The sequence below is a fragment of the Chamaea fasciata genome, unplaced genomic scaffold, assembly GCF_029207755.1.
Source record: "Chamaea fasciata isolate MVZ Bird 193981 ecotype frontalis unplaced genomic scaffold, bChaFas1.0.hap1 SCAF_1, whole genome shotgun sequence".
NCBI lineage: Eukaryota > Metazoa > Chordata > Aves > Passeriformes > Sylviidae > Chamaea > Chamaea fasciata.
This window is the reverse complement of record NW_027094086.1, coordinates 37,597,341-37,618,212: the sequence shown is the minus strand read 5'-3', so window position 1 is coordinate 37,618,212 and position 20,872 is coordinate 37,597,341. Positions and strand designations below refer to the sequence as shown.

The 20,872-nt window shown below is 37.9% G+C and overlaps 1 protein-coding gene across 1 annotated transcript in view; it reads right to left on the bottom strand.

Annotated features, from left to right (window-relative positions):
- Window positions 1–20,872, bottom strand: part of CA8 (carbonic anhydrase 8) — a 50,237-nt gene that overhangs the window by 8,960 nt on the left and 20,405 nt on the right. Inside the window, exons 4-8 of the mRNA XM_066180777.1 lie at window positions 18,401–18,496; window positions 15,902–15,964; window positions 14,519–14,567; window positions 11,820–11,932; window positions 5,406–5,575 (exon numbers count right to left, since the gene is read on the bottom strand). Coding sequence (XP_066036874.1) covers window positions 5,441–5,575; window positions 11,820–11,932; window positions 14,519–14,567; window positions 15,902–15,964; window positions 18,401–18,496 — 456 coding nt within the window. The 3' untranslated portion in view covers window positions 5,406–5,440. The remainder of the gene's footprint in view (window positions 1–5,405; window positions 5,576–11,819; window positions 11,933–14,518; window positions 14,568–15,901; window positions 15,965–18,400; window positions 18,497–20,872) is intronic.

The window sequence follows — 20,872 nt, the reverse complement described above, 5'->3', positions numbered from 1 at the left end:
AGGCACCTAATTGACCTCATCCTCATAAATAGGAGGAATTCCATTTACCTACTCTATGCATCGAATCACGTGTACACACCCTGGTGTATAAAGAGATGAAGACACATTGGCATGCCATACTGAGTTCACTATCATTACAAATTCAAGTTGATATTCAAGTGTTTGAAATCAGAATTCTTACTCATTCACAGATAAAGCTGTTCCACTGACATAAAAGAGGGAAAAGGCATGTCTATCAAATCAGCTACACATGAAGCAACAAGAATTCAAGAGGAGCCCCTCTTCTTCCATTGGAAACCACAAATAATGGTGTCTCCAGTGAAGAATGCAGTACTGGAAAAGTACTCATCCCTTAGAAAAGGTGGCAAGCCCCAAAATTCCAGCAAGTCTTCTGGAATAGTCACAATTTACATATTTAGAAATGGTGTGTCAGGTCTACAACTGTTTAATAAATAGCCTTTAATGAAATGGAAGATTTGAGATTTTTGTTGTTTGGTTTGTAAGAGTGGTAGCATTTGTTTTACTCACTACTAGGCTTTGCTGTAAAACAATAGTAACTATGAATCTTATTCCAAGATCATCTGAAATTATCAAGAAATAGCTCAATGCCCATAGCAAGGGTTCTGAGTCAAGCAGGAAGTAAAAAAGAAACCAGCATTAACACGGAGGAAGTAACAATGTTATCTACCCTTTCTCTTTTCTTTCAGAAAAGGACTTGGGAATCCTGACAAACATCAGGTTCAAGCTGAGTCAGTAATGCACCCAAAGCAAAAATGAAGTTCTTCAGCTCTCAGGGCTGCACCAGGAAAAGCACTGCCAGCAAGTGGAGGCAAATGCTTCCACTCAGCACTGATAGAACACCTGGAGCACTGGGTCCAGTCCTGGGTTACCCATCTCAGAAGAAACACAGACATACTGGAGACCAGCAAGAGGCTACTAGCATGGTAAAGGACTGGAGCACCTCTCATAAAAGGATGGCTGAGAGAGCTGAAACTGCACAGCCTCCAGAAAAGATGTTTCAACAGAGATTTTATCAATGTGTATAAATACTTTATGAGAACAAGTAGAGAAGACACCAGACTGGCACCAGATTGCACCTTCAGCTGCATCCAGTGAAAGGAGAAGAGGCAATGAGAACGAACTGAAAAACAGGAAATTTCATTTAAAATTAAGAAAAACCTTTTTCCCTGGAGGAGTACACAGGTACAATTAACTCAGAGAGGTTAAGGAGTCTTCATCCTTATGATATTCAAAACCCAGCTGGACATGGCTCTGAGCAACCCACTGTAGTTAACTCTTCTTTGAGCAGAGGATCAAACTAATAGATCTCCAGAGGCACCTTTCAATTACAACTTCTCAATGTTATTCCATTGTTCTTCACTCTCTAAATCTGAACTCAATTTTTTAACCTTCCATGTCCGAAAGCAAATCTGTACTGAGCTTCACCTCCAAACTCCTTAAGAGCTGACTGGTTCTTTCACTTTTGGATATGATTTAAAGAGGTTAGAAAAAATTTTAATGGCTTTTTCAAAAGCAATGTATTTGAAAACTTCAGCAGGAAAAGAAGGATGAAAAGGTCATTCAATGGGATGTAATTTTGATGCATGTGAAAAACCCTACTAAAACAGAATCCAAAAATTCATTAACCCCAAGCTATATGAGAGAGATGTTTTCAGCAGAAAAGAAGCAGAGCCAGCAGAGGCCAAATAGATAGCAGCAAACTTATTCTAAAACTCACTGGGTTAAAGAGAACAAAGCTACAAAGTTTTGTCTGTTTTGTAAACCTGAAGCTCTCCTTTAGAGCCTGGCCAAACTTTGTCTTAGAACTGGAGAGGAGTATTTTGAGATCTGGGCTTTCCCATGATGGAGGAACATTTTTTAAAAATTAGCTCTTTCCCTGGTATTACACAACATGATATTCCATGTTTGTGTCATCCCTGCTTCTTACTCGACAAATTAGAACAAATTACACCAAAGATCAACATATGCCATTTGATCATAAGCCACAAAGGGTTCAGTTTTGTCAAGGTTTAAATCAAGGCTGAGGAGCAGATGTTCTGAAGCTTTGGGAGCATGGTGAGCGTAAAGCCTGCATTCTGATTCAGTCGAAATCAATTAGACCTTTCAAACAACCTCTTTCTACTCCTGTGGATACACTTACAGAAACATTTGTCTCCTTTCCCTGACAGAGTAACAAGGTCATGGCAAACTAACATTCCTCAAGGTTCTTCCAGTAGCTGTGCCACACTGGCTTGGAATAAAAAAAAAAAATAATGAAAACTTTACTGACAGGAGTTCCAGCACCCTTGGCAGGGGGGCATTGTGTAAGAAAATAAGTCAACCAATGTGTTTGTAGCTGTAATGTTAAAGACATACCAGAGCTTTAAAATAAAAGGTAATCTGCTCTTTGGAAAGAAGAAATGCTCCCCTTGAATCACTAGGATGATGCTGCCCTGAAAACTCTTACTTCCCCATCTACTGCTAAGTCTTCATAGCAATATTCAGCTGATTCCAGCAGTCCCAGCTTTAGGGACTTCCCTCATTCCTGTGAAGGAAGGAATCATTTTGAGGACTTCTGAGTCTGTGTGAGGAGCTACTGTTCCTCAACACCTTCCTCCTGGAGAGGTGTGAGGAAATCACTACAAAGTAGAGTAAGATTATTTCCTTTTTACCCCTTTGCATAGAAGAAATGTGAACAAAGCCATGTGATTTTTTTTTTACACTTCATTTTTTTTTCAGCTCCCTGAACTCAACAGCAAACATTTATAATGAAACTTTGATTATCTCAGTGTTACTTGGACTGATGCACACAAAACTGTAAAGGCCTGACCAAATGAATTTCTGATAAATAATTCAATCAGGTGTAGAGAAACAAGTGTTATTTCTCCTGTGAGCTACACTGAGCTAGGAGTCACAGCTCTTCCTCAGTGCTTGAGTGTCCATAATTAGTATGGCCCTACAATGAGGACTACCACTTTGCATTAAAAATTCCATCATTTGAGAATTAAAACTACAGATTATTTTGTGAAGCAAAGCTGAGATAAATCTTATTATATAGAACGAATCTTTGTAACTACTGACAAATGTAATAAAATTTCAAACATGAAAGCAAAAGGGAAATTTTTACATTTCAATTCCATCATTGCAAAAGAAACTCTTTCATGCTTAAAATTCAAACTCAGTGTGTCAAGTAATTTCACTGTTACAGACTTGAATTACCTGCACTGGCCTCAGGGCATTATTCACTCTCTGAGAAAAATTGTACTTTAATATTGCTACGATTTTCCCAAGTAATTTTTATGCAGAAGCTAGGATGGATTTGAAACATCCATTTCAAGATTAAAGTGACAACATTCGGTTACTGCAGAGAACCATGTAATTGAGAACTGGTCTTAGGGATATGCCCAAAATTAAATACGCGAATAAGAAAATAATATGAAAAAAAGGGATCAATGTTTTGGGTTTTTTGTTTAACTTTTGGGATGCAGATATTAAATCAAGTTATAAAATACAAACCCTTACTTAGAAGATGTTTAGATGCATACACTATATCGAATGCTTATGCTATATGGAAAGACTATGAAATTGTTTGTCACTGTCCTAGCCAATTTAATACTTTCTATTACATGCAGGAGGGAGGATAATCTTCTCACTTAGTTTTAATGGATCTATTTTTTGGAAGCACTGAATTATCAATCTTTTTAATGGGTTATCTGCTGCCTGGTCATTTGTTACTTCACATGAAATTGGGGACTGCACCCAGAGCATGCTCTGAATGGGCTTAACTCCACAACAGAGCCTGACATGAACTAGAGAGGGCAAGAATTTAAAGTACAAATAAATATCCTTACCCAAAACAGTTTATCAAAAGCCTTTTAGCAGCATGAAGATGAATTTTTCCAGATGAAACTCTAGATGAATCTGTTATTTTGTAGCTTTGAAGAAATGTGAAGATAGAAAATCTGAGGCTTTTATATGATGTATTTCAACAGTAAATAGGCTAATGGGGAATACTCTATGTTTCTATTATTTAAATAAAGTTTTTTTGTGGGAAACTAGAGGAAAAATTTTACTATGTTAAAAAGCAGTAGTAAATATTGAAGAAAGTAATCAAACAAACTGTTTTCTTGAAGATTTCCCAGATTTCTTCTCCTATTTGCATTAAAGCAGGATCACTTCATTTTAAAATCCACCATAAAGTTGGTGCCTCGACTCATTACTTTCAAGGCAACAATTTTTCTTAGAATAATAGAATTTTTTAAGTTAGAAAAGTCCTCCAAGATCATCATGTCCAACTATTAATCCAGCATTGCCAGGTCCACCACTAAACCATGTCCCTAAAATCACATCTATTCATCTTAAATGCCTTCAGGGATGGTGACTCAGCCACTTCCCTGGACTTCAACTCTCTTTGGATCTTGTTGCCAGGTTTTTCATTATAGCAAAATATCCATTAGCTAAGCATAACAAGGATTAGGAGTAACTGTTGAGCACTGAGTGGATTTATTTTGTGACTGATAGAGGCTGGGGGAACATGACATGAGAAATTTTAATAACTGAGGCAGGATTAATGCAGGTTCATATGTGTATTTCCCGAATGTCATCCTCAAATTCTTGCTCTCTGAGACAATGAAGGTGGAAAAGAAGCAGCAACTACTTTGATGAATGAAATATGAAAAAATAGCCTTGACAGAATTTGTTTCTTCTTATACTTTCACTGGATTCAGTGAAAATGAAATTCAGCCCAAAATTCAGTCTTGTTGGGAAAGAACAGCATAGTAAAAAAAAAAAAAAAAAAAAAAAAAAAAAAAAAAAAAAAAAAAAGCCTCATTTTGTAATTAAAGGCCTCCATCCAGAACTACTACCCTGCTTTTTTAACAGGGTGAAAATATCCACCAATGGCTGGTCTTCTAGAAACATGGTAAGAAATTAACCAGTAAAACTCAGTTACTGGGGAAATATACCACAAAACCAAGGCATACTGTGCTATTCCTCACTGTAGTAGGAGAAATTTAATGCTACAAGAAGTAATTGTAATGTAAGTGGGTGTCATGATTCACTGTCTGGATGGTGGTGAATGACTTTCCTGGTTTTTATTGCTTTGCTTGCATGCATGGCTTTTGCTTTACCTGTCAAACTGTCTTTGCCTCAAGTCACAAATTCTCTCACTTCTACACTTCTGATTCTCACCCCATCACACCACGTGAGCAGCCTGTGGGGCTTGGTTGCCAACTGGAGTTAAACCATGACATAACTAAACTATTATATACAGGATGAATTAGAAATTACAGTGTCAAAATTTACAACTGTGACAATGGATCATAACATTAGCTAAAATAAGGTGCATTTTCTACTTTAGCTAAATTATTTCAAAGTTTTCATTTTTCCGCTAAGCTTTTACTTACCTGACTGAAGATTCAGCATTGCTCTTCCTCCTCTGTTACTGAAATGCAGCCCTGATGACTCTGTCACTAAGTGGCTGAGTTGGTCTGAAGTTATCTCCTAGGATTCCATCAGAGCCCTCTAAAAGTTCAGCACCTTTAACATGAGTCCTCAGTCTTCGAAATTCCTCTATCTGAAAGACAGAAAAATATAAATGAAGAAGCTGAGACTTATTCTTAACCATGGGACTAATGATCAAAACCAGCCTTGTTCAGACAATTCTGCAGCTTTGAAAATTGGAGTGTTCTGGTACCATATAGTAAGGTCAATATACATTAATAACATTTTTAAATCGTTATCAGCACTGTCAAAACATTTGAGATATAGAGAAAAATGAGAACTCTTACGCACATAGTTTGGCAAACTTATCCTTTGCCTTTTCACAACTTCTTTTAGGATCTATAATCATCTTGGCAATTGCAGGTTACATCCTATGAATCAGCCTTACTGTTGTGTGTTTAGAGTAGTAATTCTGGTCTTCTTCAATGAAGTGCATTTCAGGAATAACTTGCTTGACTATAAATTGTTTTGAAATTCTCCTAGTGATTTATTTACTGCCTGAAACTGTTGTTATCTTCTAAACCAGAAGAATACTGAACAGATTCTTAGCTTTAGAGGATGTGTGTTGACATTTTATATACAAAAATACAATTTCTGTGATCAAAACAAAATACCGCTTCAAAAGATCTGTAGGTGTAGATAGTCAGAAAGTCAAATACAGTAAAAAATAAATATAAAAATATTTCAATTGAGCCAAAACAAATATGTTTATTGCTCATAGACCCTTTTTAGATTTTTCTAAACCTAATCTGGTATAGGGAAGAATATGAGCAGTTTCCATCTCCATCCCTGGTATTAGCATCAAGTGCTGCATTTAAAACACTTTACCTTACTGTTCACCAGTGCTGTTTTTAGGAGTCTGGTATTTTAAATAGTTACAACTACTAGAAAAAAATGCTTTTTCTTTGACATATTCACAAGCTGTCTTAGTTGGATACAGCTAAGCACAAGTACATCAAATGTACTTGATGGTTGACTCCCCTAGCCTCAGACTTTGTCAGTCTTTGTACTGACCCTGTGATGCTTCACTATGTAGATCCTCCCTAACTTGAAACTGAAAATACACAGAAAGTAAAATGGAGCCTGGAGAATACAATCACTTTAACATCTAAGACATTACAGAGTTAATTTCTCCATGAAAAACACCCTAGGAAATATTACAGGGAGAATGTAAGCATGAATCCAGAATTAAATTAAATGAGGTACTAAACAGCAGGTAATGGCATTTTTATTCTTATCCTGCCTACAGAGAATACTTTCTTACTACAACCTGGAACACAACTGCCCTCGTTGTTTTCCACTCTACAGCAGTACTGATACAGACTTATTTATTTGATTAACAGGCCCTTCTCTGCTTCATTTTCCTCAAAAAAAAAAAAAAAAAACCAACAACTGAGCTTGGAAATCAACACTCAGCTTCTGGCAGGTGAGATGTAAGGCAACAGCTTAGACTGCCAAAATGATAAAAGCTCCTTGAACGTGCTTTTAGAGGCAGAATCCTGTTATGGAAGATTTTTGTTGTTGTTGTTGTTGTTGTTGCTTACTTAAAGCAAACTGAAAACAAACCCACTACCAGCTTGGAATTGAAAAAGTTGTTAGAACTCAAGGGCTGGTAAATCACAGAAGGAGTTTTGTAAAAGCATCCTCTTTCACCATCTGAATCAACTCTGGAAAGTCTGAGATAATTGCAGTTTAGGAAGGAGCACTTTACAAAAATGTGACTTTTGTTTGATCTTGTGAGAATGAGGTACTTCAAACAAACACAGATGAAGGAAAGGGAAGTGCAGACTCTCTGCGAAGCTGGCATTTGTGAGCTGTCTCCTACTGTAACTACAAATGCTCTGTCCCAGTTCCCACAGTGAAATCTTTCTCCAGGAGGTAGTCCTCACAAAGCATCTTCCAGTTTCTTCAGTCAGGAAAATAGAACTGACCTGATCTCTGTGCCTGTTCTTTAGTCTTCAGGAAAGTCAAGCTCTGCTCCAAGGGGGAATTTCTTCTGAGATCAACAGCCGCCTTGTTTAGTTGTTCCTTCCATGGTTCAGACTGCTGTGACAATGACCCTCTACGCATGGTGCTTTGCTCAACTCATGAAGTACTTCCGTCAGAAAAGGACACTAGCTGTGCCAACACTGCTTTCCCAATTAAATTTACATCTGGCAAGGTAATATGCAAGGTAATGTGCCCTGCTCATCCTGTTTCACTACTTACCATCTCCTCCTAACCCCTCATAAGTCAATGCTGTGAAATACACCCTGCAGGACTGCCAATGAAACAGATGTTTTAGAGATATATGGCTAAGCACCCTTGGATATTCACATACTTTTACCAGGAATAGCCACTTTAAAAAGTTCTTCTCATGCCCAGAAGACATTAATGATTACCTAAACCTGTTCACACTGAAATTTGGGATTAAGCTCTAAACAGTATAGAGGGAAATCCACGATGTGAACAGTTGCATTTTTACTGAGTAAATTCATGTTTACATTGTGTAGAATTTTTTTACAACTCATTGTTTTCAGATCCTGAACACTGTCTTCTTCTGTTTCACTTACATATTTGCTGAAGAATAGAGCACACAAAACTAAGAATTTTCATGCTTTCTATAAATATTTCTTTGATATGGAAGCATTATCCTTCTGTTTGAAAATTTCACGTCTCCATGACACCTTCTAAGAACATGGACATACTTCCAAGCACCCAGAATACCATGAAGTTCTGAGTGCTTTATTTTACAGTTTACATAAATTTTGCACAATTTCCACTACAGCTCCATATGCTAAGTTACTATTTCTATCCTTTGGTAGTTTTTGATTCTGAATGAGGTAGACAAAAGCACTAGAGACCATGCCATTCAATAAAAGACCAGTTAACTCTGACAATGAATACAGCAGAACAACAGCTCCTTCGGCATCATTATTTAAAATCCCTACTCTGAGTGACATAGACAATGCACTTGTTGTGGGCTTCAGTGAACCACAAAGCACATTATTCACAAATATCCCATTTTTAAAAAATATAGCGAATCGAAGCATGACCAAGTCTTTTTCAATTATTTCCTGTTTTTTACTGGCCTAATAGGAATTTTCTCCCACTGCATTTCAGCAGTGTACTTGCATGTGTGAGGTACTCATGAAAAGAATCAACACAGTTCTTCCTGGGCTGTGTATTTCAACATAAGTCAAGTGACGATGACAAATATCACAACAGAAAGGCAGGAATCTTCACAGAATGAGCCATGAAGGACTTTTTGATCGAAGTGGAGTCTCATGACAAAGAAAATTACTTCCAGTGAGGAAACAGCATTCCTCAGGATTCCAGGAAAGCACATCCTGATGCTGCAGTCCTGAATTTCTCTTTTGCTATTCATATGACCAGCACACTAAAATCTCTTTCACTCAACATTGACTTAGATCAGTAGCATATCAACTCATCAGCTGAACTTTGCTATCTGAAAATGTCTCCAGGATAAAAAAGGCTCTCTATTTTGTAATGGTCAGCCTGTTCTGCCTATGTCAAAATAGTTACTTCATTGTTTCAAAAGAACAAAATGTGAAAATATTTTATGAGTGTGACCCTGAAATAGGATGGCAATTTTATTCATCTTTTTTGCCCTTATGATCCGCAGTTTGTTAAGCTGATCAATATTGCTGTGTTAATTGCAGAAAATTAGCATCTTGTCTCCAATATATGAACTAGTTAGATCAGAGAAAAGAAATAAAACCTGTTCCATATTAAATTATGTAATTCTTTATTTACTTGTTATTGCCACTTACAACTTGATTATTTCATGACCTGAAAAATTAAAATAGCCTTGAATTTGTCTCTCACTGGCTATAACCACAGACGCTACTAGTATTTATATAAAGCATTTGGCATTTCATTAGCATCCCAAAGAAGAAAGTTCTACAAGGTAATGACACATGTAAAAATAATATATTAAAACCCATTAGAAATGCATTTGCACTGAAATCTATGATTTAATACTACAAGCTGGCTTAATAAAATTAAATTCCTCTACCAGCGTTCCATGGAAGATTCTAAATGGCATATCCTATACTACATCCTCTTATTTCCCACACACAAAAGCCATTGCATTTCTAATCTAACCTTAATCTCTCCTGGGCAACCTGCTCTAGACCAGCCCGCTTTCGCAGGGCATTTGGAATAGATGATCTCCAGAGGTCCCTTCCAACCCCAATCATTCTGCAGTCCTGTGATTACATGAAATCTCTCATAGGCACTCATGCCCACATGCACAAAAGAGGCCAGAGCCAAAATGCTAATTACAATTTAAAATCTTGGAATTTTAGGCTATAGAAAAATATTCTACAACTGACAAAACCTTAATGTGGGCATAATGGAGACCTCACAATACCTTTCAATTTAGAAATCCCAGAATCATCTCCTGTCACCCCATATTTATTTTTCACTGATATATTTATTTTATTGACATATTTATTTTTCATTGACATCTGAAAGCAATATCTGATGAAATATATTTTTTTTATCCTACCTTGGCAAAAGCCTTTCAAGTTCTCAATAATTATCTTTCCTGCACAACCTTAACTTTAATGCTGCAATCATAAATATCACTGAGGAATTTTTTCTAATTGATGCGTATCTATGACAAGTATAGATCATCCTGGCATAAGTCTGCTCCAATCCATCACTCAACTCCAGTGCCACCACTCATTCACATACAGTGCCAGTGGGAGGGAAAAGCTCCTCCATGACTTGCATACCCTTCATCACTGCAATGTTTTTGGATTGGGTTTACACCTACAAAAGTAATGCTGCAACACAAACCAGCCCCGCCACACCTAACAAAGCCATGGTTGTGAATCTCAGTCTTTGCCACAGGCACTGTGGGTCACTCTTTTCCCCAGGCACAATATTCTTTTCAGGAGTATTATCCCCTTCACACAACATTCCAACATCCTGCTTTCTAGCGGTAAATTAGTACATAGTAATACTAACTAAAGTTGCATTTCTCTTCTTAATTCCTCTTTTGTTCACCCTCTCCCACTACATATGGATGGTTTAAACTCGGCTATCCTCTGTGCACTGACTGGATTAAAAAGGAAGAGAGACTACAAAATCTGCAACTAGTAATATCATACTACGTCTCACTGTAACAGCTGTGGACTTTGTACATCTGATTAGGTCCCCTTATTTATCAATATCATATCTGGACAATTAGCTGACAGGTTACAAAATGCACTCTGTCTTTAAAAGTTACTCTGAATCTAATTATGCTAAGAGAATGCTGTTTACTCAGTAGTAAGTAATGCATTTACTCAGTTGTAAGCAGCCACAAGTCTTACCTTTTCATAAAAAAATAACAGATTCATGATGGGGTGCATTTAAGTTGGAGTTACCAGACAAATAACTTATTGGAGCTATTGTTTTTATCCTATGATTATAGCTAGAATTCAGTTCCATTAGACAAAAAATGCTGCCAATTTTAAATTGTTAAAGATGTTAAAATATTGTGCTGGCATCACTAGCAAAATTTTAAATTATTACAGCTGAACTAATTTAAATCTGAATTTATCACCTTTTACACTTTTTTTTTTACATGCTTCAGAGCAGGCAATGAAAATGAATGCATTCAGCTTCAGGGATTCTAGGTAGTTTCACTTAAATTAAACACACATTCCTCCAGCTGGGATTCACAGACTCTGGGAGAATATCCATCAGGAGTTTTCTTTGTTTTTACTGGGATTATTTGTAGACAGATTTGAAAAGTTTTACATAGAAAGGCTCACAACTGTTAGATTTAATTTAAGAAAAACAAACCCAAACATTTTAAAATACATACACGTGAAATCAAATTTAAATAGGTAGTTTCCATTTGACATTTATTATAAAACCGAATTTAAAAAGACCCAGATAAATTTAATATAGTTCAATGCAATCTAGGTAGTCTGTACTACATTAACGTTTTTCATTTTCCAGGATGTAGTGCCTCCCTGTGCTTTTTTGTTCCTTTAACATTAAAAAGCAGTGATATTTGAAAGCTTACAATTACAAAGAATTGAATTTCTTTTGCCCATTGAGTTCCTTTTTTTCTTTTTCGTTCACTTAAATATAAGAATTATTTTAAATGCAGATGATAAATTATAACAAGGTTTTTCATCTCTGACCTTTGCGTTTCTTCCAGTGACTCAAAAGGTTTAACCTTTACTTGAAAAGCCATGTACTGATCTAATGGGATCTTTAGGGAGAACAGACATAACATCCTGATATATACATTTGCACGCTATAACCTTTAGCTCATAACCATATTCCAGGGTCACTTTAAGCACAGCTGTTACCTGCACTTGGGACACAGTCAAAGGATAGCGAAATAATATCCAGGTGACACCTTCACTGCAGGGTGGAATGGTGAGAGAGCCCTCATACACCCAGTAGTCACGCAGAAGAGGATCTGAAATCAAAAGAAACGGGGAATTTTAATGACATTAAGGAAGTTAATGGTGTCTTTCAGTTCTGACAGCTTATGACAGCTGTGGGCTCGCTCACATGATGAAGTTAGTAAGCAGAAGCTAAGGCGTGAATTTATAACCTGCCAAGCACTGCCTACTGCTTCCTGATATGAATGTGTATGAGCTTGTGGTCATTATATTACAGTAAGTTACCCTGCATATGAGCATTTTAGACGTGAAAATGCCACTTTGTAGATGTGAAAAATAACAGGTGCACAGCTCTTTAAATTAACACAGCAAATCAGCAATGCTATGAGAATAAAAGAATTCTCGTTAATGTCAAAAGCTAAAAAAAACATTGAATTTTGAAGGCAGAGGGTCTGCGGTGATCGAATTTTAACTGACTTCTACATTTAGGATATGTCTCAAGAATTAATTTTATTTCATTTTTTAGAAAAAAAATCAATGAAAATTGAGCTGAAGAAAAACTTTTCACTTCGCAATTCTGGTGACACATTTTTTAAGATGCATTGGTGCTTCCTACCTTTGGAAAAGTGGGTTGAATTTAAGAGGGGGAAAAACATCAAGGTTTACCTTATAATTACATAATTTTTTTAAAGTTTATATATTTATTAATAGGTTTATAAATAGCTGTTAGAATAAACAGTTGACTCAGAAGAAAATGTACAATATTTTGTCCATGCAGAGTTTTAGCTTTACATACAACATGTTTGATTTTAATTATTTTAAGTATTTTTATCATTTTTATTATTTTAATTTCTTATAGATTCCAATCACACTACACTTTGTGAGACAACACAGGGCTTTCCCTTGCTGCTGTAGGCCATACAGCTGAAAAAGTACAGAGAGGAAACTGCCTGACTGCAAAAGAGGGGACAAGAAACAAACCTAGAGGGAAACTGGAGACAAAGGGTGGTTAATTGTGGCATGGAGAGCCAGGGGGAAGGTTGTGACTAGTTTGACAAGTACAGAATGGGAGACCGGAAACAAATAAACCTGCTTGGTTGAACTAACCTGTTACTGTCATTTCACTACTAGCTCAGAGGAATATCAAATCTTGCTAATGAACCCTGTAAATGGTTTTGTTTTGTTGGTGTAATTTTCTTTCTCAGCTAAGAAATTATGTAGCAAATCCATTGACAGCAAGTTGCATTATCAAACACTCAAAAGTTAAGAACTGTAAGAATTAATTCAGCCCATCCTGTGCATGCATCATGATACAGTGTTGTTACATGGTCACGTGTGTCTTTTCTGGAGAACCTTTCATCGTTTACTTGCAAAGACAGATGACTTTGTTTTGAAAAGTACATAATATTACTTAGAATTCTCAGTACAATATGAGGCACTTGGTTCCCTTTTTCCCATGCTACTGAAATCCTGCTTGTCAGAATATTTTCTCATTTTTCACGTTTCTAATACACTCATTTCTCCAGTGCCTCAGAGCTTAAGTGAATTAATTTATCCTCCCATACCCCTGAGTGGTGAGGAAGGATAGATTATCCCCTCACTTTAAAGCTGGGGAACTGAGGCAGAGAAGATGAGGTCAAATGCATCTATTCATTTGAGGCATTCAATATGACATGCTTAGAAGCTGATTTCTCAGAGTATTTAACTTTCTATAGCACATAACACAGTCAGAGCACTGCTCCCATTGACTTCTCTTGGAGGTGTAAGCACTCAGCAGTTCTGCAAATCAGACCCCATGATCTCAAGTCGGGCACCTAGAAAATGAGGAACACGTAGTTAGAGATGACTTGTGAAAATTTTTGTTTACGTGACTTGATCAGCATCAAACAGGAACTGTGAGGCAGGGGCCCTGTAAAAAATAACTCATGGTCATGCAATCAGGTGATGTTTCATAATGGACATGCATGAGAGGCATAGGCTGCCTTAATTCCTGCAATTCCACATTGCTGAGCACTTGACTTTGCAACCTAGACTATATTCTTTTGATATAATTAATATAGCTAATGTACACCTGGGCTACTTTGAAAAATTAAAGATCTTGCCACTATGACAGAGTCTAGCTCAATTGGATTCCTTGCAGAAACATTTCTTCTTGGAATTTTTTTTTAAAAGTCACATTTCTTACTCTTACTCTTTAACTTTTATCGATGTAAGTTTGAATTTACCTCCCTTTGTCACTTCTCTTTTTCGGCTATACAGCTGTCATTGCCTAATGGCATTGTCTTTTGATTCTGCCAAAAAAACTACCTTGTTGAATGGGTAACCTTACACTTCCTATTCTATGCCCAAGTAGAGAAAGGAATACACACAGCTGTCTCTCTAGATGGGCTGGTAAATCCTAAACAAAGGTAGCCACGGTGTTTTCAGTAGTGCACAGACCACGGTAACACATCCCACTCACATGACAAAGGTTCAGATTTACAGTAAATTCCAGCGGGACTTCACCACTATCCCTGTTAGGATGTGCTTTACCAAAATGCATCATCACCTTATAGGACACTCCCAGGCTTGCAGTTTAGGCTAGGCTTTAGATTAAGACTGTCTCAGCCTCTGCAATCAGCTACTAATCCACACACACAAAAGTAAGCAAAGGCACCTACCTGGCAATAAAGAGTTGGGATTAAAACAGGGTATTGTTTTGGACTTTCCCTGAAAAAATGAATACAAATCAATCTCATCTCTAGCTTCTAATTAAAATGCTGATGAATGCTGAGGTAAAACACATTCTGTGTCCATATAACATTAAGCCTTGAATTCCTGTGGAAAGCAACCTCATTAAGAGCCCCCATTTAAGCATCATTGCATTTGTCCTTGCAAATGCACAAACATATATTTTTATTCTCTTTTTTATTTCATTTTTAAGCTTATCTCAGCAATTTGTTAACTTTCTGCCTTTAGCACCTGGACTACTTTCAGGTCCCAGCCCTGAAATTCTGTACATGAAATTCAGGGGTTTCACACAAAAAGAGTTAAAAAAACAAGGGCCAAAGTGAGCTTTATTTAACTGACATGGATAAAACTTAATAAAATAACACTGGATCCACATATTTAACACAAGAAAATGTTATGTATGGCAAAGTGTGTTTGATGCTGACCCTTTGAAAGTCACCATTATAACACAGTAACACAATGGTGAGGCCTTTCATGACCTTCCTCTGCTTGGCTGTTGTCTCAGTAATGAAATTAGAGCTCCATACACTATCATTTTCTCTGACACTTTCCTAAATAGTTTATAATATTAAACATCATAACTGAAGTTTACCATATATTATTTGACTAAAAGATTTCGATTCCTTTCTAATTGTTCTCACTGCAGCATCTGCTGCAGTGGATGGTAGTCTCTACAGACTAATAAAAACTGTGCCACCAATACATCTCAAAATCTTTTTAAAATCAAAGGTATGTATGATTATTTCTATGTTACAGATCTTGAAGCAAAGAGATGGACGTAATTTGCCCAAGGTCATTTAAGATAGTGTCAACATTTTTGAGAGCACTCAAATCTCCTCAGTCCTGCTAGGATCACTATCTGTCCTTCAGAATCCCCACACATAATCCACTTGACAAGTCAGCACTGTGTTTTCGATGATTTCCCTGCAAGTTAATATGGGTGCTCAGTTCATCTGTTCTTTTCCTCTACAAATTAAAACCAGATAAATTTGGAGATAAGGCTGCTGGTGTTCACTAAGCATGTTGCAGTGTTTGCACTCACGCTGACTCCATGAAAATCACTGAAAAGGTAGGACTTGCCAGCAGTTATTGGTATAGCCCAAACTTTCTGATCACCAGAAAAAGAAAGAAGTACAAAAAATATATATTAGCTGAAGAATATGCTGAGGTTTTCATGCTGGCCATCAAATGATGGCTTTTACATGTGGTTTTACAATAAACACATCTGAAACCTTTCTCTTGGCTCCATCCAGACCCTTTGCTTACTCTCTCTCCGGTCATTAAAGGAAGCATTGCTTCAGACAAAGCCTTACCTTGTACTGGATGTCCTGAAGAATTTCAGTTACAGCCTTTAGGCCTACATGCTCTTTTCCTATCTGAAATACAGCAAGCAAAGGTGAGCTTCAGTACCTTGGTATTTCAAAAACTGTGAGGCAAAACACAGGTCAACCAGAACAGTAAGTACTATAGCTGTTTGTAGTTTAGCTACACAATCTGGTGTTAATCAAATACACTGATACATGACAACTCCAAAAAATTAAATCATTATAAAGCCACCAGCCAAAAGTAAACAGGGCTTAAATAACTTTAAAGCAGACACATAAACTTACAGAACAAGAGAAAGAGCCATAATTAAGTCTGGTAAGTTTTGATTAAACCTGTTTTGCAGCACCTACTCTATGTGGAGTCAAAAATGGTGCAGTATTGTGGCCAAGGATACAGCTTGTCCCTACCAGTTTTCATCAGAAAAGTACACAGAAAGGAACAGAGTGAACAAGCAGAACAGACACTTTTTGAATTTGTTCCCATAGCGTTGCAAATCTGGCCCAAGGTATCTCTGAAACTCGGGGGAGTTTTTTCCTGCCTGCAGAGCTCAGAACAGCAGATTCCCTTTCTAACAGCATCTCTGGGATCATGCCAGTGAACGCCGGGCTCCCAGCAGGCTGCAGCACTGCCTCTACTAAACGCCTGTAAGGCACGGAAGATGGGGATCTAAAGAAACACACTGAGAGAAGAGATTCTAATTTTATATGGACATTGCTCACTCTGCACACTAAACTCAGCTGCTTCTCACTCAAATCACCCATTCCAGGATCTCAGTTTTACCTCCAGAACAAAATCAGAAGAGGCAGAATGGCCTTCCACTTGATTCCTTTGCCAACATGTACAAATACAAGGTGAGGGAATAAGCCAGCATGAGTGAGAATGGAAAAGCTAGACCCTGAAAAATTCGTTTGCTTTTTGTTTCTCTTGGAATAGAATGACACAGTAGCCACTGGGAGGAAACAACTGAATGTCAACAAAAGGTACTTTGTTATTTCTAGGAATTTAAGAGCATTTTCTTTTCCTTCAGAATGGAATTTCAGTTTCAAACCTTCAAAGTGCATAAAAGATATTGAAGTCACTTCAAAGATGCTGCTTCTAAATTAATAATCCCCAAGGGCTTTCACTTAAATCAGTGAAAATATTTTCACTGACCTTAAAATAATGTACTTTGAGAACTGTGGTACAAAACTATTTTTCCATGGCTTTACCAAGAAAAAAGAGTCACCAAATTTCCTCTCCCCATTCCTTTAATAAACAGCTTAAATATTACTTTTCCTTGGTCAATTGTAATTATATGATGCCTTTCTTGGCTAATGAAAAAGACTTTTTGGAATGCTTAAGAACACTGATGTGGGTGAGAGACCAGAAATGGAAAATGCATCATTGAAGTTTCAAATTTATTTAAGAACTTATATATAACTTTCTAACTGACTCGAAGGTTACCTCTGCTGGAATAAGAAGGTGACTTACATAAGCAATTATCACACAGCCCTCTAGGACACAAAGCTGAAGACTTTCTAACTTCCATTTTTAGCAGCTCTATCTGAGTGTTGAGGCGGCAACCAATGTACCTTTAAATTCAGAGGTAAAGCTCAAAGGCACTCATAAACTCGTTATGAAATACAAAAAATTAATAATATCACTGTGAAAGAAAATCCAATTGATCTAAGCATGAACTCTAAACCTCTTCTCCAAACCCATTTAAATAAAACAGCTTGCCAGTTCTCATGAGGAAGATGAGAATCTGGTGTTTGAGGACAAAAACTGAAAATCTTTACAGGGTGCAGACCTTGAAAAACCTACCACAGCAACTAGATTATACTGCTATCCTCCCAGATTTCATTACACCTTGTCCCCAGGAAGCTTTAAGCCTCCTCATTGCAGGCTTTTCTGAGGGTCTCTGGCAGGTCTTGTTAACAGTCTTGGTCTCTGAAAAAGTAATATGACTCCACCACGCATTTGTCCTCTGTGAAGAAACATTCTTGCCCCTGTGTTCAGGAAAGCACAATTCTACTACCAGTTTTCAGCAGAGCCAGTGGGTTTGTAGGCTTTTTTTTAATCTTTCCTCCTCTCCTCTATTTCCTCCTTTCCTCTATTTCCTCAACCCATGAACATCAGACCCTGCCAGGAATTAAGAGAAATTCATCACAGAGATAGTGAAGCACTTGCCCCTCCTGACAACCTTCATTCTGTCCTCAGAGGAATGAAGATTGGATGTCTACTTACAGCCAGAGTCACAGAAAGATGCCTAACTATGTATTATCCCTTCTTTAACTAACATACCTCCAATATCCTGTTTAAACAAGAATTGATTGCTTAGCACACATTTAGAAGACAGGACTGAAAAATATCTTTCAGAAAGAATACCAGCAGTCATACATTGTTTTCTTTTATGAAATCATTAAAAATTAAATAACATGGAAAGGACCTCATTATCCCCAGACAAACGACAGTGCACTGTAACAAGTGTAACACAGGAAACTTACCTGCACAAACAAAGCAATAATAGCTATGCCGTGCTTCTTCCCTACGGCCTCATCAATACTGCTGTACAGGGTGGAGTTCCAGTGCATTAGATGGAGCTAAAACAAAGCAGTGCAAATAGAGTGATAGAGAAATATGTCTTGTAATTAAAAACACCAGTAATTAACAAAGCCTCAGCATGTTGTGTGCGCATGCATGACTACAGATATGTGCATGCAGGGATAAGAGGATTTACTATTGTAAATATCAGGAACATCAAGGGGAAAAAAAAAAACCAACAGATAGAGTTGCAGGATAAAGTAATGTACAGCCAGTTACCAAAAATCTACATCAAAGGTGTGAATGACTATAGTAATGATGATTTAACAACTCCCTCAATCTGAATACTGAAAAAATATCAGCTAATGAAATCCACCAACACTGCCTCTCAGCCAGCCAGCTCTCTCCCAGGGTAGGTGAATTATTATGGACATAGGCTGTCCAAACACACGTTAGACTGACTGACTGTACTATCATAATGCCACTTGTCTCACTCACAACCTCCCAAGATGAATCATTCAAATGTCAGTGGTAAGAGTGGAAGTGATTTCAGAAAAGGTTAAACACAGAGAAAGTCAAGCAGAGAAAAGTGGCTTGAGAAGCACCTTAGGGATAATGCTGAAAGAAAGGGATGGTAAAGAGCAAAGAAGCTAATGCATGGATACGTGGGAGGCTGTAGACACTGGATTGTAAACACAAAGTCTGTTGTGGTGAAGAGCCACCATATAATCTGGGAAGTGGTGCTTGAGAAAAGTGCTGGAAGACAAGACTAGCAGGAAGCTGGAAAGGGAGGAAAGGAGGAAGAGGAAGGGAGTTGATGGGGAAGAGGAAAGTGCTGGAAAACAGTGACATTTGGGGAGGGAGGGAGGGAGGGAGGGAGGGAGGGAGGGAGGAAGGAAGGAAGGAAGGAAGGAAGGAAGGAAGGAAGGAAGGAAGGAAGGAAGGAAGGAAGGAAGGAAGGAAGGAAGGAAGGAAGGAAGGAAGGAAGGAAGGAAGGAAGGAAGGAAGGAAGGAAGGAAGGAAGGAAGGAAGGAAGGAAGGAAGGAAGGAAGGAAGGAAGGAAGGAAGGAAGGAAGGAAGGAAGGAAGGTTATCTACTGAAAGGTAATATGTGTTTCAAACATGAGTTTTGCCAGAAATAAATGTAAATGTAATCTCTGTGCCTAGGTCTGACAGCACTGTAGAGCTTCAACATCCTAAGCACAGCTGCTTTGAAGTTTATCTGCCAACTCTTAGACTTAATTTCCGTTGTAAAATCATGATCGATGTTTTGTTCAGTCACATGTCTAAGAAGTTAAAATGTCATTTTTATAGCTAACACTGTTTCCACCTTCAGCAAAATTAGTTTTTAAAACAGTGTATCTTCCTATTTTGATTTTTATTTCTGTGCAGAATCAGCCTCTGTGAAATGCTTATTGCCCCTTACACAACAGGAGTTCATTCAGGCATCTCAGCACTGCAGAATACCAGCTCTTCAAGCAATCACTCTCCACTTATTTATTTCCAATACGAATTTTAGGCACTCCTCTTGATGATTGTTATTCCAAAAGTAAATATAAACTTTTAAATGAACATATTGTAAATTGAATTAAATTCCAGATTATCACACAAATAATTACATTCATTTTGATCAAAGGCACTGCTATGGCAAAAAAATGAAACCTTTTTCTTAGAAAATACAATAAATCATTTTTACATGAGAACACTAATATAAATAATCTACTTGCCCGCAGCTACAAAACTTCTGGAATACAAATGCTCCCTGTTAGAACTAAGCCCATGGATTTACTTGGTTGTGTGCATTTTATCACGTGTAAAAAGCTTTGTCACACATTTGATTTGCCTTTGGATTTTAAAGCCAGAGGATCAAATAATGAGATTTCAGTTTCCGGGGCTCCCGCTGGCAGACACAGAACCACAACCACGTGCGAAGACAAAGCCGAAGCACCGCGCTCTCCCAGAGGCGAGCCTGGCGCCCGCACCAGCTCCCCGCTAGAGGGGGATCACGGAGTCCCACGGAGCACCGAAATCCCGCCGGGAGGAGGGAAATGTGGAAGAAAAAGGTGGTGGTGAACGCAGTGGGGATGGCACCGTCCTCAGTGCTAAGAGGACAGTGCTGTGTGGCGCCACGATTCTCTCGGCTGGACACGTCAAAGCAAGCTTTTGTCCTTTGGTGGCTGGAGCTACAGCGCCGAGGACGACCCCCAAATGTACCGGGACCGTGACTTTGCCCCTGTCAGCAGGTGCGTCTCAGCTAAAGCCGCTGTGGCATTCGGCCTATCACGCTGCCTTGGAGGTGAAGCCTAATCTGACATCTGTCTGAGTTCCGACAACAGCACGTTTTCTCTAAAAAGATCCAAAAGGAAAATGCTGAAGCCCAGAAAGAGGAAAATGAACAAGCGCTTCAAATTGTTCAAGCAATGACCCCAGTTTATC